Below are 27,559 nucleotides of genomic sequence, written 5' to 3'. Positions count from 1 at the left end.
CTGCATTTCTAGGTATCATCAATAAAGATCTTAAAAAAATATTCTAATATAAATCTAACAAAAGAGGTTATGAGATCATCATCAAGAAAACCATTAAACTTTATTAAATGAGTAAATAAAGGGAGAGATATACCTGTTCATGGTTTGGAAGACTCACTGTAAACCTGTCAGTTCTCTACCAAGTGAAGCAATGCAATTTATAGAACCAATGCAATTCCTATCAAACTTTCAATAAATGTATGGAAGCAACTGCCTAGCCATGTGGAACAAAACATGAAATTAGACTCCAGCCTCACTCCATACTCCAAACTTATTTCCAGCTGGATTAAGGACTGAACGTGAAAGACAAAACATTAAGATAATAGAGAAAGATCGGTTAAATAAGACACCAAACAGCACAAATAACAAGACAAAACAGACACGTTTGACTACATTAAGAACTTCTGTCCATAAAAGACAGAAAAAAAGGTGAAAAGAGAAGCTTCAATCGGGGAAGAGACACTTACAACACACGTAACTGACAAAGGATTAAAATCCAGAGTGTAAGATAACTCATAGAGATTCATAAGAAAAACTCAACAATTAAAAAGACAAAAAAATTTTTATAATACAAAGAACCAATAAACATTTATTTTTACTTTTTTAAAAGATTTTATTTATTTATTTGACAGAGAGAGACAGTGAGAGAGGGAACACAACAGGGGGAGTGGGAGAGGGAGAAGCAGGCTCCCCACCAAGCAGGGAGCCTGATGCGGGGCTCGATCCCAGGACCCTGGGATCATGACCTGAGCCGAAGGCAGACACTGAATGACTGAGCCACCCAGGCGCCCCAGGAACCAATAAACATTTAGAAAGAGGTTCAAACTCATTAGAAATCAGGGTTTTTGTTTTTTTAAAGATTTTATTTATTTATTTGACAGAGAGCGAGCGAGCACAATGAGGGGGAGCAGGAAAGGGGGATGCAGGCTCCCCGTTGAGCAGGGGGCCCAATAAGGGGCCCGATCCCAGAACCCTGCGATCATGACCTGAGCCAAAGGCAGACGCTTAACCTACTGAGCCACCCAGGTGCCCCAGAAATCAGGGGTGGTTTATAAACCAAAACCACAAGATTGGAAAATGAAAAGAACTGACAATATCAAGTACTGGTAAGAATGTAAAATAACTAGAACTCATACATTTCTGGTGGGAGTATAAACTGGTACAATTATTTGGGAAAACAATCTGGCATTATCTAGTAAAGCTGAAGATATCCATATCCTATTATCTAGTAATTCTACTTCTAGGAAAATAACTTAGAGAAATTTGTGCACTAGGATATATGTAGAAAATGTTCATGGTACTCTTACTGATAATAGTCCCACACTGGAAGCAGTCCAAATGGCCATTAACTAGTAAATAAATAAATTTTGGTAAGTTTATTCTTATAATATGATATAGCTATGAAAAATAATGAACTATAGCAGTAAGAAGCAACCTGGATGAATTTTAGGAAGATAATGTTAAGTGAAAAAAGTCTCTGAAGAATTATATTCATATATAATTAAGAAACGTGCAAAATGAAATAGTACATTGTTTAGAGATACAAATAAGTAAAACTATAGAAAAAAGTAGAGTAATAAGCACAAAATTCATGGTAGTTGAAGGGGTGAGGATGGAGATGGAATTGGGAGGAGTTCTTAAACTGGATACCAGGTATACAGGTGTTCTTTGTATTTTTATTCTTTTTGCCTTGTACATATTTTAAAAATATTGTTCTGCACCCAATATTTTAAGAAACCAAAACTTAACCTCTCAAAATAAACACACTACTTCAAAGTTTTCAAAATCAAAATTAAAATTATTAATCTATTAAATAGATTAATATTTGGCAATATTCAACTGTTAATACCCTTCATATATATAAAAGTTCATACAAATCAATACAATGCAAACACTCAAATAGAAAAATACACACATGAAAGCAGTCTTCCTTCCACTCCCTTCTCATCATAACCCACCGAAAGAACCAATGTTAAGAAAAGAGTATGTATCTTTTCACACTCTTTTCAATGCTCATGCAATTCCACTAACAGGTTTAGGGTTTGTTCTGTTTTTATGTTACATAAAAAGGAAATCATATTATATTCATTATTCTGAAGTTTTTTATGGCTTTTCCCCTAAAATATCACAAATATTATTTTAAGACAATACACATAGATCCTATTCACTTTTTTTCTATAGCTGAACAATATTCTACACTATAGGTGTAGAACAGCATATTCAGTCATTCTATTCAAGGACATACAGGTTGTTTCTAGTTTTCTGCTACTACAATTAATACTGCAGAGACAACGTCTTTGTACATTAACTTTATAGTCTGGTACTTTTATTTCTGGGCCCAAGAGTATATTTATTTTAATTTTAACATATACTTTCTGTATCTTTTGAATTTTCTACAACCAACACTTAACATATACTATTGTATAATTAAAAAAAAACAATTTTAAATTTTAGAAAGACTTCTCTCCATGTTACACCTTCTTTGACTATATGGTGATTAATTTCTATATTTATATTTAAAATATCATTTATTTGAAACAATCAATCAGTGTGCCATTGGAAAAATCCAACTGAAACTTCATAACTTTAGGTAAACATATTGAGTCACAAGTCCCATATTCTTTGATGAATCCAAGGCATACTAGTGTATTCTGAGGGATTTAAGGGAATAAGATGATTTGTAAAGAATTTACTGAAAAAGATTGGTGGTAGAAGGAATTTCTTTTACCATCAATTGTATCTCCCCCCCAAAAGATGACATATTTAAGCCTAAAACTTACCTCAAAAGTATGGTCTAGTCTGTATACCGACACTGAATTTACTGCACTGACTATCTCCAATACACCATTGAAATTATTCAAATCTTGAAAAACTTGCAGAATTTCTATAATTCTACTTAGTATTGCCACCCGTTCCTCAAAATTTTCTGCTTCCACAATGCACCTAAACAAAACAAAAAATTCATGGCTTAAAAAGCAATTTCCTCACCTCACATAGAAAAGAATAAATATATTTTTAGTGAGAATTTAAGCTTATAGATGACTTAATATTATAATTATTAAGAAACAATAAGACAGAAAGGTAAACACTTACTTTTCAAACCATAGGGTGAGATTTGTGGTATGGCGAATCATTTTTAATAAATTTGGAGAATTTATTTCTTTATCTTCTTTGGTCCATACACTCCCTACTAGTTCAGAAGGTTGGACTTTCCTGTGGAATAAAAAATCATGCAACTTAACCTACAAAAGATTAGTATCAAAATTATGTAAAGATTTTCTAACACTTAGTAAGATAAAGACAACCCAAAAGATAAGTGGAGAAACACATGAACAGGTTTAAATCACAGAGGACTGGACCCAATAATCACATAAACACACAAAAATATTTTGTCTCTTATTCAGGGAGAAGAACATTAAACCACAATGAAATCCCATTTTACTCCTGTCAGACTAATAAAAGTCTAATAATACCAAATGGGTAAAGATGTGCAGGCTCTCTCCAACACTGATATGCAAGTAAAACTGAAACAACCACTTTGTAAAGCAATTTAGCAATATCTCATAATACTGAAGATATATAAACTAAATCACCCCACAAATCTATCTAGATATATACTCTAGATACACCACCAGGTTATAAGAAAACATTTATAAGAATACTCAGTGAAGCAGTCATTATTTGCAAGACTGAAAAATCACAAACAACCTAGAGGCTGGATAAATTATGGAGCATTCATATAATGGAACATCACAGTAATTAAAATAAGCAAACTAGAGCTGTATTCATCAACTTGAACAAATGCCAGAAACAACTTAAGTGCAAAACATGTTGCAGAATGATACGAAAGTTCAACTGTTTTAATATCTGCAAAACAATGCCATATATTATCAATATGTGTGTATAAATTATAAAGATATACATAAGAATAATAAACACTAAATACAGGAATAGTGGTTATTGGGAGAAAAAAGAATAGAATTGGGAAGAATTAGTCGAAGGATTTCAGTTGTATTTGTAAGGCTTTTGCTGTTCATGGGCCCTCCTTATATAATTTTCTACATTTTTTTAAATACCTGAATTATTCAATAAGAAATTAGAAGAGCAGGTTAAATTATTGTATATAGTGAGCCAGGATTATGTAATTTTAAAAACTGACCAGTGTCCTAAGGACTTGACTACTAATTAAAAAAAAGTTTTTAATCAGTAGATTTGAATACAAATGGGTACTTGTGAACAGTTTTTAAAATAAGTTTTCTTAAGTGGTTCTATAGTTTCACTAGAAATTTAGTTTACAAACAGTGTCAATGTTTTACATATGTTCCTCTTCTTCCATAATACACATATCACTTAACAAAGGTATTTTCTGTTCTGAAAGCAGGTCCACATTGAGTTAAGTGTTTTTTCTGATGTCCACTCCTAGAACACTCACTCAATAAGGAAAAACGTGATTCAATACTATTTGTTTTTTATCTCAAGTAGCAAGTCCCTTCATTCTTACTTTTCACAAATCCCGTAATATAAACAAAAACCACCTGAACTTCCAAATTATTTAAAATACAACATGACACTCTGAATTAGATGTTGACAAATGCTGACGTGTATGCTAAATTCTGAATGGCACAGCCAAGGCAAACCAGAGGCCCAACTCTAAAGAAAGGCAAGTTTTTTTAATCTCTGCTTCCTTCCTACATTTTCCATTAGCACTAAACTTTGTATATTCTTTCTTTTCCCTTAAAAAAAAAAATTGGCTCTGCCAATCAAGATAACTTCTTAAAGGTATTTGTATTTTAGAAGGGGTTCCTGAATGCAGAGAAGTTTTTGATGGAATAGTAGTGGTGGGAGTTCATTTTTTGACAGAGGGGGCTGTTACCTGCAAGGCCTGTACTCTTCATAAGAGCCTGGGTTGTAAATGAAAAAAGAAAGCTTAAATTAGGAAGGAGAAGATAGAATGGGGCTAATGCACTGGAAAAGGACAGTGGTTTAAAAAAAGATGACAGAGGACAAAGCTGATAAAGCAAGCTGAAAGGAGAGAGGACTGCAGTTAGAAAGAAATGAGATGCTTGAATTAGTAACTTTGAAATAAGAACGATTTGGAGTGGTAACAAGATTTAAAGTATGACCATGAGAGGTGTCTGATTTGGAGTGGAGAATGACATTGGAAGTCATGAAACCATAAAACTATAAAGGTTAGGTTGGGAATGGGTGATCTGCTCTGCATGGATATAGGGTAATGGCAGGAAATGTTTTACACGTAAAGACAGATGATGGGATACGGATAAATGTAAATAGCCAAGCATATTTTTTTTTTTTAAGATTTTATTTACTTGAGAAAGAGAGAAAGAGAGAGACAGAGACAGTGAGAGAGAGCACGCACCGAGGCAGAGGGAGAGGGAGAAACAGAACCCCCACTGAGCAGGGAGCCTGATGTGGGACTCAATTCCAGGACCCTGGGATCACAATCCGCGCCGAAGGCAGACACCCAACTGACTGAGCCACCCAGGCACCCCTAGCCAAGCACATTTCTAATGAATCTCATAAATGAAAGAAAATGGTTCAGAAGTTTTAAGTACGGTTCATCATCACACTACTTCAGAAATAACTTTTCTTTAAAGTTATCTTGACTTCAAATAGCTAAAGTATTTAAGACTCCTTCAAAAAAAAATCTTCATTTTTCTAAGAATTTTGTTATTCCTTTGCCTAGCAAACCTAACCCAGTCAAGCTCCAAATTAAATTTTTGATTATGTAGAATCTGAAAAAAAAATAAAGAAGAAAGCTTGTCTTACTCAGTATTCTATTTACTCAGCTGCCTTCAAGAGGCTACCATCCAACTCAAACTAAAACAATCTGAGAAAGTATTAGGAGGAGAAGGTGGGTGATTGCCTCAAAAGTGGCATTAGTGTCTACCACTCGTCATGTGAAGGACTGCTAGTACCTAATTTAGGCCTAAATAGCAATAAAAGACTTTTACCTGTAGAACAGATTGTAGTTAAAAACTGCTATGAGCTTTCCTCTGAGCCCACAAGAATAAATGAGGCACTTTTAAGCACTCATAAATAATTTGCAAAATGTTCTGAAAACAGAGGTATGGTTTAAGATTCTTGAAAACAGAGCAGCAAATAAACATTGTCTACCTGTAGAGATCAGATTCCAAAAGTGTCAGCTGACGTGCAATTTCTATTGGATGAAGTGTCATGAGATCAAATGTTTCAAACTGTCCTGCTCTGCTGATATGCCATTCAATTGGTGGAGGTGGACTTTCAAAGGTAATATTATGGCTTATTCCATTTGCCTGAGCTTGTTTCTTTCTCTTGATGATCTTAGCAATTGACTCTACCCATTTCTTCATAGCTTTCCCTAGAAAAGAACACAAAAATACCTTTTACTTGACAGACATAACTGCAAATCTTCGCATAATCTTTAATCTTTATCCAGCTTCAACAATTACCAACTTATGGCCAATTTTTGTTTCACATTACCCCACTCATGCCCTCCTTCCACTCCCTATGTTATTCTGAAAGAAATATAAGAGGGGTGCTTGGCTGGCTCAGTCAGAAGAGCATGCGACTTTTGATCTTGGAGCTGTGAGTTTGAGCACCATGTTGGGTGTACAGAATACTTAAATAAATAAACCTGAAACAAATATGTCATATTATTTTATTCATATTTAAGTATAAAAATTAAAGACTTTTTAAAATAACAATACCATTATCATATGTAAAAATGACAATAACTTCTTAAAATCATCAAATAGCTAATTAGTGCTCTTTCCCTGATTCTCTCATAAATGTTTTCTAACAGTTGGTCTGTTTGAAATAGGGTCTGAACAAGTTCTACAAATTGCACTCAGTCAATGTCTCGAGTCTCCTTTAATCTACAGGCTCTCCTTTTCTTATTTTTGCTTGCAACAGACTTGTTAAAATGGAATCATTTGCCTTGTGGTATTTCCCAAGTCTGAATTTTTCCAATTCTGTCCCTGTGGTTTCATTTGCATTGTTTCTCTGTCCTCTGTTTTTTCTGTAAATCAGACACATACAGACATGATCTGATTCAGGATCAATTTTTTGATATGAATACCTGCAAGAATATTTCCAACAGCAGGCATATAATGTCCAGTTACTTCTTTGTAATATTACTAGGGAGTTGAAAAATAGTAATATTCTATCATTCCTTCTTCATTTATTAGTTAAAATACATTTATAAAAAGAAACTTTCCCTCAGAGCCCCCGGGTGGCTCAGTCAGTTAAGCAGCCAACTCTTGATTTCCACACAGGTCATGATCTCAGGGTCCTGGGATGGAGCTCCACATAGGGCTCTGCACTCAGTGGGGAGTCTGCTTCAGGATTTTCTCTCTCTGCCCTTCCCCCACCACTTGCTCTCTCTCTAATAAATAAGTCTTAAAAAAAAAAAAACAACTTTCCTTCATCAACTATTTGGTTATGCTGCAATATAACTTATTTAAGAAAGACTTTTAGACATTAACATAACCATTTACTTGCTCTATCCTAATACATATGTATATTTTAGAAGTTTCTTAGATCATATATAGTCTAGCATCTTCACTAAAAATATAATGTAAAAAATTATTGTGGTATCATAAACAATTTCAAGGCAAACATAATAAAAATGTATCTTAAACATCTCAAAGTTGAAGCAAAGGAATCATATTCTCTATTTTAAGTAAAATTCCCCTTAAGTAAGAACAAGTAGGAGATGAGATAAGCTAGGCTCAAAGTATTCTTAATTAATGCCTTATCCTGTCAGATAAATGTTCTTGATTCAATAATATACATTTGTTTAAATGTTCACAGCCTAGACTTTCATTTTATGGGCTGTGTGCTAAAATTTTAGGTAGGAAACTCCTATCTTTCAGGTGCTAAAAATACACCAAAAACTTTTGCAAGAGAAGCAAATATTATTTTTAAAGATTTTATTTATTTGTTTTAGAGAGAGATAGAGAGAGAGCATGAACAGGGGAAGGGGGAGAGGGAGAGAGAGAATCTCAAGCAGACTCTCTGCTGAGCTGAGCACCAAGCCTGATGCCGGTGAGATCTCATAACCCTGAGATCATGACCTGAGCCAAAATCAAGAGTTGGATTCTTAACCGACAGAGTCACCCAGGTGCCCTGAAGTAAATATTATTTTTAAAAGTTGTTAACCATTCAAAACTGAAGAATAAGATTAAGGAGAATAAGAAAACAGATACTACTGCACATATATTTAATTAGTTGAAAGAATGGCAACCTTAAAATGAGATACAATTTTAAATGTATTAAGTTTATTAAAGAAGACTTATGACTTCTTTTGAAAAAAGATTCTCCTAAAAAGCGTGAAAAGGCGGGCGCCTGGGTGGCTCAGTTGGTTAAGCGACTGCCTTTGGCTCAGGTCATGATCCTGGAGTCCCAGGATCAAGTCCCACATCAGGCTCCGTGCTCAGCGGGGAGTCTGCTTCTCCCTCTGACCCTCCTCCCTCTTGTGTTGTCTCTCATTCTCTCTCAAATAAATAAATAAAATCTTAAAAAAAAAAAAAAAACCACTTGAAAAGGCAAGGTTCCAAGACTTCAGGTGGTTTTAACATATGTGAGCTCCTTCGAGTCTATAAACCATACCAAATGTTATTTTAGCTGTTTAAAAATAAACAGTTTAGCTTCTTAGAAGTCACACAAATTTAAAAATAAATTCATGCGCAATGTAAGATTCAATCAAACCTTTAAATAATATACCTCTTACACTTGAAATGAAGGATTCTAGTCTTTCAAGCAACTCCAAATCTCTTTCAAAGTCATAAAAATGGTGTTCAACCCAGTGCCGAAACACATTTAAGATCCTGAAAAAATGTAAAGAAACACATTTTAGTGAAACCTAAGCATTCAGTTATACTTCTTTCACTCTTCTAATACCATGGTAACAACTTTATATACAAGGGCCAATATAACACTCAGAGTCTCTAATTTGTATTTAATTAAAACCTAAGCGCTTTAATGATGTGAAACAGGTCTTCAGATTACTTTATTGCTTTAAAATTATACTTTAGGGGCACCTGGGTGGCTCAGTTAAGCGTTGGACTCTTAATTTCAGTTCAGGTCATGATCTCAGGGTCATGGGATCAAGCCAGTGTCGGGCTCCACGCTCAGCGCTGAGTCTGCTTATCTCCCTCTCCCTCCGCATCTTCCCCCACGTGTGTGTGCACTCTCTCTCTTTCTAAAATAAATAAATAAATCTTAAAAAGAAGTTTAATCTGAGTGTGGGGGAGTACAAATGCACTGTAGCTAGTACAAAAAAATTACTCCATTACTGCTGATGGGGTAAATAAGATCATCTTTTAATTAAAAAAAACTTTTTAAAGTATCATCCTCTTATACAAAGAATGACATGTTAAAAGTTTTGGCTGAGAAACATATAGCTGGGAGCTCTATCATTCCAGTAAAACTGCATTTATTTGTGGCAATTATCCTGGAAAATAAGTAACATACTCAGTTCCAAAGTTGCAATTTATTAGTTAACAATAATCAAGGCACCTTCATATTTACAAGGAAAAAATATTTAGATCATGTAGAACTAGGGACTGTAAAGAAGACTAATCAAAGGAGCCTCCAATTTTCAATGCTCAGTGGTAAGAAAAAAAAACAACACTGACTTAGGAAGTCAGACAGATACGGGTTTGAAGCCTATCCTGCTGCTCACTTTGTACAACTGATCTCAAATTACTCTATCTTGCTAAGTTTCACTTTCCTCAGATATAAAGTAGTAACTGCTGTCAGGATGAAATAAAAATGATAAAACACTTAGGCATAAAGTAAGTACCTAACAACTAGCAGCTGCTATTATCAAATACATTTTTAGAAATTACTGATTTTTTAGATGAATGAATGTCTATATATTTTGTGAGAGAATAGTAGGGTAAGAGCTAAAAATTCCATAAATATTACAAACTACGAAAAAGCCCAGGATTACTAGATGATCACAAAGGCGGAGGGAGAGGCAAGGTTGACAGTAGGCACACTCACATGAAATTTTACAATTTTTACTTAATAGGTATCCTGGTCTGTAAGCACAGTATATCACATGCCAGAGGTATCTGATGCAAATAACACAGTATATTTTAATAATTAAATTTCTTCAGGGCATTTAAGAGTAACTTCACATAGAACTTTGGAAATTTAATTTAACTACTATGAAGTCTAACAACAATACCTCTATCTTAATTAAGAGATAACTTATATGTGCTAACTATATAATGAAAATTGAATGGTACATAAAAAACATAACATTAAGGCCAAACCTAAGTTGTACTGGTTGGACATATTCCTTGCGAAACCTTTTAAGGTCTGCACTGATTGGCTGTTCGCCTTTCTCTACAGCCAATTTATCTGCTTCAGTAGGTTCTGGCTCTGGAATTTCAAATCTAAGAAGAAAAAAAAAGGAAAGTGAGAGAAATTTTTTGTTGTTCATACACAAATGGAAAGGATTTCAAAGACAACAGAAAAATTATTTTAATTAAACAACCTTCTTTCCTACCATTTATGTGAAAAGTGCAATTACTGATAAACTTCCCTTTAAAGTTACATACTGGGTGCCTGGGTGGCTCGGTCGTTAAGCGTCTGCCTTCAGCTCGGGTCATGATCCCAGGGACCTAGGGTCAAGCCCCACGTCGGGCTCCCTGCTCGGAGGGGAGCCTGCTTCTCCCTCTCTCTCCGCCCCTCTCCTCACTTGTTCTCTTATTCTCTCTCTCAAATAAAATCTTTAAAAAAAATTTTTTTAAGTGTTACATACTGTAAGAAACTGCCCTCCAGCTTTACAGTAGGAAGGTTTAATATTCTTACTTTTATCAAAAAAAGTAATAACTAGCACTGATCTATAGAAAAGGTCAATGGAAAAGATCAATCTATATAAAAAAACAATCTGGTGGTGCCTGGGTGGCTCAGTCAGTTAAGCGTCTGCCTTCAGCTTGGGTCATGATCACAGGGTCCTGGGATTGAGCCCTGCATCAGGCTCTAGGCTCAGTGGGGAGTCTGCTTCTACCTCTGCCTTTGCCACTCCCCTCACTTGTGCTCCTTCTGTCTCTCTCTCAAATAAATAAATAAAATCTTTAAAAAAATAATTAAAATTTGAAAAAAACAAAATCTGTAAGGAGTATATCCTCCTTAACATAACAGACAGCATATTTAATAATCTGTCCTTAATATTTATTTTATTAAAATGAAAGTAGACATAAACTTCCTTAAATGAGTATAAATACAAGAGAAGCCTCCAACTGAATTTTAAACAATATTTAAAGAACATAAAGTGGGTAAGGTAACAATCAAAGCTAAAACAAAAAAAAGAAATCTTGCCCAATCATAGGAAAAATAGCTAAAATATAAGTCTTAGAAATGTGCTTTCCTTATTTTGGACACTGACATGCAACTGAGTAGATCTTCATAGCATATTACAGTGATTCAGTCTGGTAAACTTAGTTTCATAGTACAACATAATGACACAGATCAAAATAAAATTCTGGTACTAAATTTTTTAAATGTGAAACAAAAATTTTTTTTAAAGATTTTATTTATTTATTTGACAGAGAGAGACACAAGGAGAGAGGGAACACAGCAGAGGGAGTGGGAGAGGGAGAAGCAGGCTTCCCACTGAGCAGGGAGCCTGACGGGGGGCTTGATCCTAGGACCCCGGATCACACCCTGAGCGGAAGGCAAACACTTAACGACTGAGCCACCCAGGTGCCCCTAAATGTGAAACAAAATTATTTTGGAGCCCAGATACTATCTAAAAAGAAAAATTCAATCCAAAATTTAAGTTTTAAAAACTAATCATAATAAAGGAACTGTTAAATTTTTTAGGTATAATAATGAGATTGTGATTATGGTTTGTTTGTTTTTTTAAAGATTTTATTTATTTATTTGACAGAGAGACACATAGCAAGAGCAGGAACACAAGCAAGGGGAGTGGGAGAGGGAGAAGCAGGCTTCCCACCGAGCAGGGAGCCCAATGAGGGGCTCAATGATCATGACCTGAGCCAAAGGCAGACGCTTAACAACTGAGCCACCCAGGGACCCCTGTGATTATGTTTTTAATAGGAATACTTACCTTTGAAATACAAATGAAAATATTTAGAGATAAAATATATTGTTTAGGATTTATTTCAAAATAATCCTGAGGTTAGGGTGTTGAAGTCAGTAGGGAAACAGATGAAACATAGGTTGGTCATTACAGAAGCTGGATGATGGCTTACTATACCCCTCTATTTACTCTTTTATAGGTCTTGAAATTTTCCTTAATAAAAAGTCTGTTTAAAAGTGACAAGTAGGGCACCTGGGTGGCTCAGTCGGTTAAGCATCTGCCTTCAGCTCAGGTCATGATCCCAGAGTCCTGGGATCCAGTTCCGCATCGGGCTCTCTCCTCAGCGGGGAGTCGGCTTCTCCCTCTCTCTCTACCCCACCCCCTGCCCGTGCTCTCTCTCTCTTTCTCAAATAAATAAAATCTTTAAAAACAATTAAAAAAGTGCTCCGAAGGCGGCCACACACTCCAGCACCCAGGCTTGGTGTCGCCCTCCCGTCTGTCCTCCCGGGGCGGCGGGGTGGGGTGGGGGGGGGGGGTGGAGCGGCTTTCTGGGGGCGTGTCCTAAAACGGCGCCTTCATGTAGCGCGCCTGGACCACCCCCCCACCCCCCCCCCGTGACGATTCCTGTAGAGTGGGTGAAAGCGGGCAGAATCGCTCTGCCACTGGCAAGAACAGAATTTTCCCATAGCCTTCGTCTGTGTCCTCCTCTTCATTATGTCTTGATTTCCCCGATGCACCCCAGAGCCGGCTGCAGCACTGGCTCTCGGAGCTCGAAAAGCCCTTTAAGGGTCCTCAGAGCGAACTGCCCTGCGCTCCGGTCAATGCCCAGGAAGTGGGTTCCGTTGGCAGGGATTATTTTAAACTGCTACCATCAATTCACACGACATCCGACACCCAGCAGGCCAGGCTGCGCCGTGCCCGCCAGAGGCGAAACAGGCCAATTCTTGCTGTGTCCTGCCTCCTCTGCTCAGTTACATCTGGAGCCATGCACCTGCTGCTCCCTCTGCCTGGAACACTTTGACCCAGAGCATTATGTGGCTGACTCTTTGTTTCTCAAGTCTCAGTTCAAAGGTCACTTCCTTGGCGAGGCCTTCCCTGACCACCCAGGCTAGCATATCAACCTACTTTTTTATTCCCTTATCACTATAAAAAAAATCATCTTGTTCATCCAAAAAATAATTAAAAAAATTTAAAAAAGTGACAAGTAAAAAAGTCTCTTTTAAGGAAGTATTGTTTTATTGCACAAAAAAATCATTAAAATACATATTCAAAATTGGGTCTTTCTGATTACCACTATAAATATTGCTAAGATCTGGAGAGACCTGTTATAAACAGAGATTTTAATGAGCACACTGAAGAGAACAGTAATAGTACTAATTTAATGCCAAGTAAATTATGTTCAAAAACAACCTGAATACATGCTATGTAGCCACCATTTTGCAAGGAACAAAATAGTTAACTTTTTATGAAATGGTAATGTAAGTAAAATAAATATTTTTCTTACCGTTCAATCAGTAAGCTTAGCAATTCCTGTGGTTTACAAAATGAACGGTATGTAGTAAGAAAAGTACGAACAAAATTGGGATCTGAAAAGATAGAGTATAAAACAGGTTGTATGTTCAATTTATTCAGTTTCATTAATTCCAAGTAGCATATTTTGGAGGCCTTCCTTTTTCTTTTTTCTGGTTCCTCCCACCATGGTCTTCCTGTCAATCATGGTATTTCTTGATAAATGAGGATTGTTTTCTGATTCAAGATTCATACAATTTTTATGAATATTTAATAATTAATGAAGCCTACAATATTATATCTTAGGGATATTTAATTAGTTATTTATTCCTTTTGATTCTGTAGAATTCTTTTTATATTTCAGAGGCAATCTATTTTTTCCATGCCTCAAGCATTTTTGAACATCCCTGAAAACCTTTAGATTCTCAGCTCTATGTTAAGCCCTTGCAATGAGTTTCACATACCTGCATACATATGGTATGTTAACCTTTCAATTAATTTCACTACAGTTCCTCCTTTAATAATGGGGATTCCACTTCTACTTTGCAGGCTGTCTTCAAAAACAATGTTTTCCTCAGAGTCTTTTATCACAAAACGATACACTTCAGGACTTGGTAATCTCAATGGTTGCTCATTTTCTTCTTTCAGTAACACTGAATCTAGCATTCGATCTAGTGTACTACGATAGTGAAGAGAAATAAGTGCGGCCATCCAATTATTTTTCTCTTCAGCAGACCTAGCAGCAAATATTATGCTGTTTTCATCTTTGGATACCAACTCAAAAGCATGTCTGCACTCACAAGTATCTTCTTTATCACATATTTGTATTTTCCTCATGACAAATTTTTCTTTTAATCTGTATTCTGCACTACTATAACCTGGAAGGCGTGACTGACTATGATTGGGCTTACAGCTGATCATTAAGCCATCAAAGAGAAAAATATGTCGTTCATGTTTAGCACCAATTCGTGTCAATGGACCTTCCATAATGAATTCATTACAACACTGTCCAATATCTTTGCCTTCCCATCCGTCTATGTTTTTCTGAATCTCATTCATTTTTTTAATAGCCAGATGCTTGCTTCTTAACTGACGATTATAAAAAGGGCAAACAGGATCCCTAAAAAAAAATAAAATAAAAAAATAAAGAAATTTAGCTTTTTCAATGGCTAAGCAACCCAAATTTCTTTAATTGTAGACTACCTCAAATCAAGTGACAATATTATAAATAACCAAACACCAGATTTTGCACACAGCATTTACTTTCTTCTACTAACTTTGCCACAGCTGATGCATGCCTCAATTTCATTACTGTGAAAGAGAAGTACTAGAGAAACTCTGTATTTCATTCCAAATGCCATACGAACTAAAATTACAAAGAATCCTAAATTTCTTGTATAACATATAATTATTAGATTTATCTTTTAAATTTTTATTAAATATATCTTAACAATAAGATAATGCCGATTTTCCACAACCAAAAGACCAAAAGAAAAACGTAAAACAAAAGTATAACTTTCAAGAATGCAAGTTATCACTACAAATAACACTTCTTTAGAAAATGAGGCATCAGATATAAATGAAATATGCAGAAGCATTCATATTTTCAACAGTTTGCAATTACCCAGGTCGGCGTCTAGGTGAATACTGCTTGTAAATTCGGTCCATACTACCTTGGAGATTCATAAGAGCAGTAATAGCTTGGTTCAAACATTCTCTGTCTTCCTGCTCTTCACTACATGCTTTCAATTGCTAAGAAAAGCAAACAAAAATTAAACCTGCATTGCTTAATTCTTTCCCTTTCTTGTAGTTAAAGAGGAAACAGCAACAACTATTACATAAACTCTAAATGAATTTAAATATACTTAATAAATCAGTTGTAATTTTATTCAGGTATACCTGATCTCTCAAAACCAACTCTCTTTCTACATATGTAAATATAATACAGATATAAAGCACTACTGCCACAGCAATCAGGAAAAAAAGCAACTGTGAACACCATTTGGACATTTTTCAGATACATAAAAATAGTTTAAAATATGTAAAACATGAAGCTTATGTTGTTTTTGTTAATAATTACAAATGAGATAAACACACAAATTATTTCATATTCTCTAATGATTAAGTTCTTAAGTTTCAGAAATGCCTAAAAGCTTGTATATCTTTGCTATACAATATCATCAAGTATGCTAACTTTGGCACCCCAATCCATCATAAACTTTTCTGAAAACAGCATCTGTGAGATTCAACTGATATTTTTTACAACATAAAATTCAACCATTGTAGTAAGTATCAAGACGCCATGAAAGTTAATATTCTATCTCATTAACCCTTAAAATAAGGCTTATAAATTCACATTATTAATTCTAACAACTCTGGCTCTACTGGATTTATCCAAAAATTTTTCTTCTATCTCACTCTCAAAGTGGAAGAAAGTTTAGCTTATGATAAATAATTCAGATTGGATGATGCTCCAATGTTCAATTTGACAGAAGAAGTCAAAGTGGAGAATTATATAGATATTATATACAGATTATACAGATACAAAAATACATTTATGCAAGAACATGGAAAACTTATAATCACTTCTTTCTGAAAATTTTTTCCTTCTCAAAATTGTTAAAAATTTAAGTCTATTTTATGATTTTAAACCACCTTACTAGAAATTTTGTGATCAATTTTTCTAATACTCCAAGAACAGTCTGAAAACTATTTAGCAATGATTCCCATTCCTTAGCAAGGAACTGAATAATAAAAACTGTTTGAGTTCCAGGTCCATTATTTTTTTTTTAGCTTATTTATTTTTTAGTAATTTGTACAGCCAACATGGAACTTAATCTCACCACCCCGAGATTAAAAGTTGCATGTTCTTCTGACTGAGTCAGTCAGGCTTCCCTAGGTCCATTACTTTTCATGTATATATCCTAGAAATTATTCTCTAGAACACAGAGCCATCTGATATTTTTTGAGATACATGTAGAAGTCTTGCTATCACAAGATCAGCAATTTAATAATTTAAGTGACTATCATTAAAATCTAATCTCTAGATTATGAAATAAAAAATTGAAAGGATGAAGGGAAAACAGGCAAAATACCAAAAGAAGTTTGGAAAAATATCAGTGCTTGGTCATTCTGACTTCAAAAGGTGAAAATTACTGGCAAAATCACTTATTTTGCTGCTTTAAAGATTTCTTACAAAAATTCTTCTCAGCTCTACTCTAAAATATTTTCCTAGTAAATGTGGATATTGATGATATAAAATGCTTAATTATAGGTTTTTTTCTTACTACTTTTGTTGATCCAAATTTCAAATTATTTTTAATAATAAGATTCTACCAAAATGAGAACTGCTTTTGTTTTTTTGTTTTGTTTTGTTTTGTTTTTAGAGAGAGAGAGAGAGAGAGCATGCATGAGAACAGGGGTGGAGGGGAGAGGGAGACAGAGAATCTTAAGCAGGCTCCAAGCCCAGTGCAGAGCCTGACACGGGGCCTGATCTCACAACCCTGAGATCATAACCTGAGCCAATATAGAGAGTCAGATACTTAACCAACTGAGCCACCCAGGCTCTCTGAGAGCTGCTTTTTTATTTCGGTGTATGAGGATACTAAATTTCTACAGTCTATTTGGTCTTTTTTTTTTTTTTAAGATTTTATTTATTTATTTGAGACAGAGAGAATGAGAGAGAGCACGAGAGGGAAGAGGGTCTGAGGAAGAAGCAGGCTCCCCGCCGAGCAGGGAGCCCGATGTGGGACTCGATCCCGGGACTCCAGGATCATGACCTGAGCCGAAGGCAGTCGCTTAACCAACTGAGCCACCCAGGCGCCCAGTCTATTTGGTCTTAAGACTGCTCAAACTGTTACACATAAATGGCCATGTCATTTCTAAATATCCATGTTACAGTTAAAGGCTGTCAAGGAGTGAGGAAAAAAAAGGTATTTAAAGGATATTTCAGGATACTTCAAGCATAGGATTTCCTAGTGATCAAAGTAGATAAAGCAGTGGCTCTGCCATAATCTTAGTCTACTAATTTGCTAAACATTTCCTGAATTTTAATAATCAGTAAGATTTAATAAACATCAGATAAATAAATATCCAAGCTGTCTACAGACATTTGAAAGAATGTATTCTAAACATCTTATATTGACACAGAAATTACCATACTGAACTACTTGCAAATAAGCCATGCTCCTTCACATCTTTATGGCTTTCCACATATCTGCCTCTGGCCCTCCTTCTCCACCTGGTGAATGAGCCTCTATGGCAGCTCAAACGCCTCTTTCTCTATGAAACTTTTCCCCTTCTCTCCCTTAAATTTTTTTTCTTTTGAAATAATATCAAATTTATACAAGAGTTAAAAAATGCAAATAATTCCTGTATACCACGAGTCACCAACTTTAAACATTTTGCTACATAGGCGTCATTAGTCCATGTGTGAGTATATGTGCACCGTTTTTTCCCCTGAACTATTTGAGAGTAGTTTGTGATGCTATCCCCTTTCGGTTCATTGCTAAGGAAGAAGAACCACTGCTAAATAGTTTTGAGATTGTTTTTGGAATATGAGGAAAGCTCAAGTGATACACAAATTACCCTCAAATAGTATCATTCCCCTTCACTCCTTTAATACGTCAGCAGTGCATCTTAGAGCACAGATACTTTTTTACGGTATAGTGATCAATTTCAAGAGATTTAACATTGATGAAATTCTATTATCTAATTTTGTGCATATCCAATTTTGTCAAATGTCCCAGTAATGTCCTTTGGAGTAATTTTCCCTCCAGTACAGGACACAGTCATGATTTCACTGGCTCTCTCTTTTTTCCAGTTTTATTAAGATATAATTGACATACAGCACTACCTAAGTTTACATGGCACAGCGTAAGGATCTGATTTACATATATTGTGATTTATTATCTCTTTTAATCTGCAATAGTTCCTCAACATTTGTCTTTCATTGCTCGCAAAAGCAAATAACATACACACATACACACACCAGAATAGCAGGATAAATCTCTATATACTCAACACCCATATTAATTTTTTTCTTACTTCCCTAGACAGGGTTAGTTATTCCTGCCTCAGCGATTCTGTAGTACTACTTCTTAGACACTTATTACATTTATTTGTTGCGATTATTTAAATATTCATTTTCTTCACTAAGCCATGAACTCCTTAAGTCTGGCATAGGTTTTATTCATTTTTAGTATAGTACCTGCATGGTAGGTACCCAAAGGTAATTAGAATGAACAACTGTTGTATAAATATTCATAATTTTGTTAAGTGTTTAGACAAATAACAAACATTTACTGAGTTTTTACTCTGTGCATGTTCTTTTATGCATTACCTTATTTAATATTAGTTACAACTCTGGTAAGATAGGTACTATCATTATACATATTACAGATGAAGAAACCAATGCACAGAGAAGGTAGGTAATTCACCCAAGATGAACAGTGGAGTCTGTATTCAAACCCAGAAATTCTGATATCATGGTCCATGTTTTTTGCCACACACTACACTGCCTCTCTACAATGACACCACACACAACTATGCAGAATACTGGTCTATGCCTAAATCTGGTGACCATGAGTCAACATTAAAACAAACTGGATAATTACACATTTTAAGAAATGAAATGAACTTGGTGTGCTTTAGAAAAGAGGTCAAAGAGAATAAATGCCCTTTCAATAATACCTAAACTAAGCAATAAAGTGGAAGTGATATCTCATTAGGTGCAGTATCTTATGAATTTGACTGAAGAATAAATTCCTTGCTTACCTGATAATCATTACTCTCCTTAGTTGTCTATAAGTATATCCTGCTCAAGATTTAACACTTCATGTAAGTTTTTTCTTAACTCTATGAGACTTCTTGAAATAATATGCTTCTCTTGAATTCCTATAAAATGCTGTATCTACTGTGGATGTCTGTGTGCCTAAAGGTAAATTATAATAAATTATAAATTTGTTTCTAATTCATTATACTGGGAGTTCAGTCTTGATGTGAAATAATACATGTGATCGATTCTTTTTCCGTAATAATAAAGTTCTCTCTACATTTTCATAAAAATAGTGTTTTAGTAAATTTGGTGGGAAATTCAATTCATTAAATGCATTATTATTCCCTAGGACATCCTTGAATGATGTGTCAGCACTGAAAGAGTATTTATTATGTAGCAAAATATTTCTTGTAGTCTTTTTCGATAGTCAGAACATTAATTTCAATAGCGATTATCTCAAGCTCTTTTTTTTTAGAGATCTGTTTATAGAGAGAGAAAGAGAGCAGGGAGAGGGGCAGAGAGAGAGAGAATCCCAGACTCCCTGCTGAGCGCAGAGCCCAATGTGGGGGGCTCAATCCCATGACCCAGGAGATCAAGACCTGAGCTTAGCCTGACTCAAGCTCTTAATGTTATAATATACTCACACACAAGAACACAAAGACGATGACAAAGCAAATGTTACATAATTTTGAACAATTAGCGAATCCAGGTGAAGGCAGCACACCAAACTGTTTTTGTAACTTTTCTGTGTTTCAAAGTAAAAAGTAAAAGTATTACCTAAAGAAACTCAGTCGTCTCTTATGGAAATATTGGCTTATCTTTCCCAATGAACCTCATTAGAATTATTACTAATAGGTCTTCCTGTTAAGCTTTAAATTAAGAAGGATTAAGTTCTCTTAAGAGAATTTTTATTCCTTCCATGACTAAATTTCCAAGGAATGACCAGAGAGTTAAAAAATATTACTTGAGGGGCGCCTGGATGGCTTGGAAGTTAAGCAACAGACTCTTGGTTTCAGCTCAGGTCATGATCTCTGCGTTCTGGGATCAGGCTCATGCTCAGTAGGGAGTCTGCTTCAGATTCTTTCCTTCGGCCCCTCCCACCACACACTGTCTCTCAAATAAATAAACAAACAAACAAACAAACTTTTAAGAAAATTAAAAAAAAGAAAGAAAAAAAAATAATGTTACTTGGCCCTGAATACGTCAATATTGAACTGCGACCAGATATGTTCTTACCAACAGAAGGATAAATATAGAATATGTTGGAATATATTATAAAGTCACTTATAAATCAGGAAATGAATTATTTTCTTGTTCCTCTTACATAAGGATTAAATATACCTTAAGAAAAAAAATCTATAATTTATCTGAGAAAAAAACATAAAATGAAAGTACTTTGTGATCAACCTCAGAAGGATTAAATCTGAGGGGTGCCTAGGTGGCACAGTATGTTCAGCACCTGCCTCTAGGTTTCGGCTCAGGTCGTGATCTCACAGCAGTGAGATCAAGCCCCTAGTCGGGCTCTGTGCACTCAGCAGAGTGGGCTTGAGCTTCTTTCTCCCTCTGCCCCTACCCCTCTGTACTCTCTCTCATTCTCTCTCTAAAATAAATAAATCCTTTTTAAAAAGGATTACATTTGAAAAAACAAAAAAGAAATATATTACCAATAAGATGAACTTTAAAGTATTGCTATGAATAACAACAATCCAACAATGTACTATAAGATAATTTCAAGTAAATGGGGCGCCTGGGTGGCTCAGTCTTTAAGCGTCTGCCTTTGGCTCAGGTCATGGTCCCAGGGTCCTGGGATTGAGCCCTACGTTGGGCTCCCTGCTCAGCGGGGGAGAAGCCTGCTTCTCCCTCTCCTACTCCCCCTGCTTGTGTTCCCTCTCTCGCTATCTCTCTCCGTCAAATAAAATCTTTAAAAAAAAAAAAAAAGGTAATTTCAAGTAAACTATATGTAATATGCTATAATTTCTCATTACGTAGTTATTTTTCTATCTTGTTTATCATAAATTCTGGTTCTGGGAAATAAAACTTGAATAATATTTAAATGCTATGTCCACAAATAAATCTTCCTTGGTATATGACCGAAGGAAATACTTCAGATTGAAACAGGCTTAAAACTGCTCCAGGATTGTGCTTTCTACTCCCTAAGGAATGTGACGGCCTTAAATTACACTGGTCCAGCCTTCTTTCTTATGGTTCTCATCCAAAGTAAGCTTAACATGAAATGAAATTTCTTTTGGATGAGTACTTGAGCCACAGAATATCACAAAAGGCAATCTACAGAAATGGAAGAAAATACTTGCAACTGATACATATAATAAAGTATTAATATCCAGAATATATAAAGAACTATAACAACAAAACACAAACAACTCCCCCCCACCAAATAGCAAAGGACTTAAGTTTTTTTTTCCCCAGGAACTTACACAGATGATTAACAAGCATATGAAGAGAAATGCAAATCAAAACCACAATGAAATACCACCTCACATCTACCTGGATGGCTACTATCAAAAACCAAAAATACAGAAAATATCAAGTGTTGATGAGGATGTAGAGAAACTGGAATGCTTGTGCATTATTGGTAGAGATGTCAAATGGTATAGTGCTATGGAATAAAGTACAGTGTTTCCTCAAAAAATTAAAAACAGAATTACCATCTGATTCAGCAATTCCATTTCTGGGTCTATATCCAAAAGAATTGAAAGCAGGCTCTTGAGGAGATATTTGCATACCCACAGCAGCATTATTTACAATAGCCAGAAAGTAGAAGCAATCCAAATGTGCAATCACACTGGCTGCACACCAATATATTTAACACTACTGAACAGTGTACTTAAAATGGCTAATAGCCATGTGTATTTTACAATTACAAATAAATTAATGTTTTAAAAAACCAAGATTATCAGTCATGAAGTTAAATGCATTTCTTATTCCCACCGAATAACATAAAGACTGATTCCCAAGGACATATAAATTAATGTTTTAAAAAACCAAAAGTATCACAGTCATGAAGTTAAATGCATTTCTTATTTCCACTGTATAACATAAAGACTGATTCCCAAGGACAATAAATGCTAATAACTGGACCACACTGTAGAATATTTAGGCCCTTCTGATCCCACTAATTGAGTTGTATGCTTACCGAGAACCAGTAATAGATGCTTCTAAATATGTTTATGCAAGTTGTGCTTATAATTATGTAATTTACTCATTATATAAGTCAAAGAAATAGAAGTATAAAAGAAGATATTTATAAGGACACCTGGGTGGCTCAGTCAGTTAAGCAACCAACTGGATTTAGGCTCAAGTCATGATCTCTCAGGGTCATGAGATTGAGTCCTACATTGGACTCCGCCCTCACTGTGGAATCTGCTTGAAATTCTCTTTCCTCCCTCCTTCTGCCTCAAACCCTGTTCCTGCCCTCTCTAAAATAAATAAAATTTTTCTAAAAAAAAAAGAAGATACTTATATGAAAACTCAATCAAGTAATTTTAAAGGCAAGCTCCGTTAAAAAGGCATAAGGAAGATACTATAAAAGATTTGGAAAAATTCTAAGAACCGGTTTCCGCACTCAAGACTGTTTTACAAACATCTTCAAATTCATGTACCATCTAAACAGAAATGGAAAACAGAAATCACAGAAGATAATTTTTGTGATGTAAGCAAGAAAGATTCATGTTCAAAGAAAAGATTTCACCCTAAGTCAACTGATTAACACATAAATACATATAAATCTCTATCTATAGGGGTTTTGTGGTTATTTAAATAAAATGTATAAAATATTTTTAATGATTCTTTATTTTTTTAAGATTTATTTATTTTAGAGAGTATGTGAGTGCATGGGAGTTGGAGAAGGGGCAGAGGGAGAGGGAGAATTCTCAAGCAGACTCCCCGCTGAGGGCAGAGCCCAACATAGGGCTCAATCCCATGACCCTAAGATCATGACCTGAGCTGAAATCAAGAGTGGCTGCTTAAATGACTGAGGCACCCAAGCACCCTGATTCTTTATTTTAATTAGCTGACCGACTCTACTAGTCCTAATTACAATGGTTAAGAGGACATGTAGTCTAGTGATTAATTGGTGGCAAAGTAGCTAAGGCCTCAGGATGAGTCAGGCCATCATGGTTAATGTCCTGATCTCAGGTGCAGACATAGTTGCTATAAGATCAACCTTGAAGATTTTAAAAACCATTCATCCAGACAGGGAAAAAAAATAAGCTTCAATTATAAAGTCAAACCAGAATTTTTAAATGTTGGCAAATATTTGAAGGAAGTTATAAGACTAATGACAGGACTTCCAATTAGACATGATTATTATTCAAAAAATTTTAGAAATCCAAACATACATCTGGGGCAGCCAAGGTATTATTTATATGAAGGCTGCAATCATTTTTATGCGTTCTTTATGGATCCATTAGTTTCCATAGAGATATTCAGAATCAAGTTGTTCATCTATTTGTGCTCAAAAGCTAGTGAGCTTCAGCATCACACATTATGGGTAATAAGACTTCATAAAAAAGAATTCTTGAGATAGCTATTCATTATAAATCACCAAATGAATTCCTTGTCTAGGTGTCTACAGGATACAGAGTTATTCTGGCTTTAATATTATTACTAAAGAGTTAGATGGAAAAAAATCTAAAAAGTTTGTCTCTAAACCAACAACTTGGTATCCTAAAGAAGAGATACAAAATACTCAGGCAGAAAGATGTCTAGCTTCTAAAAAGCAATTTAAAGAGTTGCAGAAGAAAATTTTACCGAGCAAGATATTCTGAAATTATGGGGCACCTGGATGGCTCAGTAAGTTAAGCATCTGACTCTTGATTTCGGCTAAGGTCATGATCTCGGGGTCATGGGATTGAGCCCTGCGTCACGCTCCACACTCAGCACAAAGTCCGCTTCTCCCTCTCCCCCTGCTCCTCCCCACCCTTGTGCTCGCTCTCTCTCTAGTAAATAAATAAAAACTTTAATAAATACATACATACATAAATAAAAAGAGTTCAAGTTTTACCATAATTTTTTGTTAGATGTTGCTTGGGTCCTAGCTAAGAGAGGAAGAATACTATACTGCATGGTAAAAAAAAAAAGTCAACTTTAAAAGTGCTTTTCTTAATAAGTTAAAACAAGACGGAAATTTAGACAATGTTATACATAAAAGTTATGAATTACTTACATAAGAGTTAAATCACTATTACTGTGTGCCTCCAAAAAGTAATGAAAAAAGTAATCTATGTTAGTACTTTGAAATTTTATTATGAAATGGCAGATAAAGACATATTTTCCTCTATCTACCACTTGGAAATGATACGAAAATAAAAAGTATAGGCTTTTCTCCATGGAAAAGAAGGTAGACATTTAAAATACTTTATTTTTATGAAAGGTATTAAAAATAATATGACCAGATCAAAAACTAGCTCTTGGGGTGCCTGGGTGGCTCAGTCAGTTAAAGTCTGCCTTTGGCTCAGGTCATGATCCCAGTGTCCTGGGATCAAGTTCCGCATCAGGTTCCCTGGGCTTATCCCGCTCCCCCTGCCCCTCCCCTTTGCTCATGCTCAGTCTCTCTCTCAAATAAATAAAATCTTAAAAAAAAAAAAAAAACAGGGGTGCCTGGGTGGCTCAGTTGTTAAGTGTCTGCCTTCAGCTCAGGTCATGATCCCAGGGTCCTGGGATCGAGCCCCGCATCGGACTCCCTGCTCGGCGGGAAGCCTGCTTCTCCCTCTCCCACTCCCCCTGCTTGTGTTCCCTCTCTCGCTGTGTCTCTCTCTCTCTGTGTCAAATAAATAAATAAAATCTTTAAAAAACAAAAAAAACCCAAAAAACTAGTTCTTAAGCCTCATAAATGCAGGTACTTTTAGCTGAGGAAGGCTTCACCTTACCTTTAATAATTCAAAATAGTGCCAACAATGATAAACAGGCACCAGCATAAGGCGTGGAAGGACATAACGAACTGCCTCTTTAAAACCATCAGCGATGGACTGCAAAGCAAAAAGATATAACTGTATATCTCTGGCATCAAGAATATGTAACAGCAATGCCTAACAGAAATAACTTTTAAAAATACAAGATACAGACTTAACCAAAACTATAACGGAAAGCATGTTCTACGTGGAAATTAAAGTGCTGTAAAATGAAGGATTTTTTCCTCTTTTAAGTTATTAGGTAGATATATACATTTCTTCATCTCTTATACAGCGAAAATAAGTTTCACAGCAGTCCTATGCTATGTACCCTCTTGTATATTTTTACACGATCATTTCAAATGTTTAAGTAGTTATGAAGGATGTACTTTTTGGGATACTGTACATTGTAGATGTGATTTAAATATGTTTCACCAAACAAATAAACTTCAGATTTAGCTTATTTTATGAAAAATATCTGTCATATAACTACATTGACAAAGCCAATCTTCACTGTCAAAATAAAGAACTAGATCAATTTCTCAGAAAGTTTAACTTCATTCTTAAAGTCAAACGTATATACATGTTAATGTCACAGTCTGAAGTACAGGAAGCATCTGGAAGAATCTGTAACCGTTTCTAACATGTACCCCACAGTATGAGAACTTCATAAGCCTCCCCTCTCCTTTATTCTAATGTCCAATGAATGATGAGGTCCTTTTTAAAAAAAATTAATATTCACCCTTGTAAATGATCTCACTTCTTAATTCCTAGATATGGCAAGATATAGTTAGATATGACATGACATTTTAGCTACTAAGAGTTTTTATTTTTAACATAATTACCCTACCTCCTGCTTTTAAAAACCCTTTTGCTTTGCATTCAATGAACTCTCCTTCAAGAGCAAGTTTTTGGTTCCCACTGGCTGGGACCCTTCAGGATTTTATACCTTGGATCAATGCATAATGGGAAATTCAATATGGCAAGGCGTAATGTGTAAGAGAAATTGGAAAAGAGAACACAAAAACAAACAAGGTAGCAGCCAGGCTAGAAACTGATTCCCTTAAAGCTGTCTGTGCCCTTATATCACCTGAAAAATCTCAGTGTATAGTTAGGGGTAGATATATCCCAGTTTTGAAAACTAATCATCTGTAGAATAAACGATTTTCTAAAATTTATAAGGGATTTAAAAGTTACTCATACTGATTTTAAATGTCACTACGTTGACTTATTTAACTGGTATTTCTCCTCATCAGATAAATACAGACAACAGCAATATATGTGGAAAGAATCTCATGATGCTTCTTAAAAGTATCCTCACAGGCAAGCACTCCCATAATTCTCATAAAATTGTTAACTGAAGTTAAATTATAATTTGTTCAATGGACTTGTTACCATGATATGCCCAGTCAACTCATTTTCCTAAAGATTAATTTCTTTCCTCATTTGATTAATGAAAGATAGTGATGTGAATCACCCTAGATATATTTTTATATATTTTATATATAATGCGTTGACTGGAACCAAGATGAAACTTTAAAATTAAGTCTATAAAGATCAGCTATATTGTTAATTGGCACCGAAATGGCTACTAAAGTGTATCCTAAAGTGCTAATGTAATGTGTATTTATAGTGTAAGGACTATAAATAAAACAAGTATTTTAATATACGCCAAATGTGCTTAGTGTATTCCCATTTGATTTTCACAAAAACCATAAGAGATATCATTATCTTCATGTCACAAATGAGCAAACTAAGCCTCAGAGGTTAAGTGACTTGCTCAGGATAACACAATTATTGATTGACCCAAAGCCAGAAGTTCTGACTCTAATGCTAATATTCTTCAAGTGTGCTATATATCTTCTAAAAAAGTTTTTTATGTTTTTTTTAATGAAGCATTACCTTCTTCACCTTTCACTGAATGGGTCTTTTTAAAGTTAATACAGTACAAGTGAGTTTGGCGTGAAAAAGGGTTTTATTTAAGTCTTTAAATTTCACTAAATATCTGGAGCAATAGTTAAATAATTGGATCCTAAACATTCAAATCCCACAGTAAGAATTCCTAATAAAATAGAAATGAAACAAACGTTGTGAGTGCTTTTAATGATTATGCAAAGATCTTGTAAGTACATTGTCCCATTTAACTAATGTTTACTTTATGGTATATGAATATATAGGATTTAGCTTAAGAAAATTATTCCTTTGTTGAAGTAAATTTTGAAAATTGGGTGTAATTTTTATTCCAAGTTGGCAAGTTATTGAATACAG

The 27,559-nt window shown here is 35.0% G+C and overlaps 1 protein-coding gene across 4 annotated transcripts in view; it reads right to left on the bottom strand.

Annotated features, from left to right (window-relative positions):
- SOS2 (SOS Ras/Rho guanine nucleotide exchange factor 2) overlaps nt 1-27,559 on the bottom strand; it is an 81,513-nt gene that overhangs the window by 18,887 nt on the left and 35,067 nt on the right. For all 4 annotated transcript variants that reach the window (XM_027569763.1, XM_027569764.1, XM_027569765.1 and 1 more), the window contains 9 exons: nt 25,271-25,369; nt 15,231-15,358; nt 14,071-14,726; nt 13,602-13,683; nt 10,323-10,445; nt 8,764-8,867; nt 6,175-6,397; nt 3,133-3,252; nt 2,820-2,982 (listed from right to left, as the gene is read on the bottom strand). In XM_027569763.1, coding sequence (XP_027425564.1) covers nt 2,820-2,982; nt 3,133-3,252; nt 6,175-6,397; nt 8,764-8,867; nt 10,323-10,445; nt 13,602-13,683; nt 14,071-14,726; nt 15,231-15,358; nt 25,271-25,369 — 1,698 coding nt within the window. The remainder of the gene's footprint in view (nt 1-2,819; nt 2,983-3,132; nt 3,253-6,174; nt 6,398-8,763; nt 8,868-10,322; nt 10,446-13,601; nt 13,684-14,070; nt 14,727-15,230; nt 15,359-25,270; nt 25,370-27,559) is intronic.

The sequence above is a fragment of the Zalophus californianus genome, chromosome 6 (genome assembly GCF_009762305.2).
Source record: "Zalophus californianus isolate mZalCal1 chromosome 6, mZalCal1.pri.v2, whole genome shotgun sequence".
Classification (NCBI taxonomy): Eukaryota; Metazoa; Chordata; class Mammalia; order Carnivora; family Otariidae; genus Zalophus; species Zalophus californianus.
This window is presented reverse-complemented; position numbering and strand designations above follow the sequence as displayed.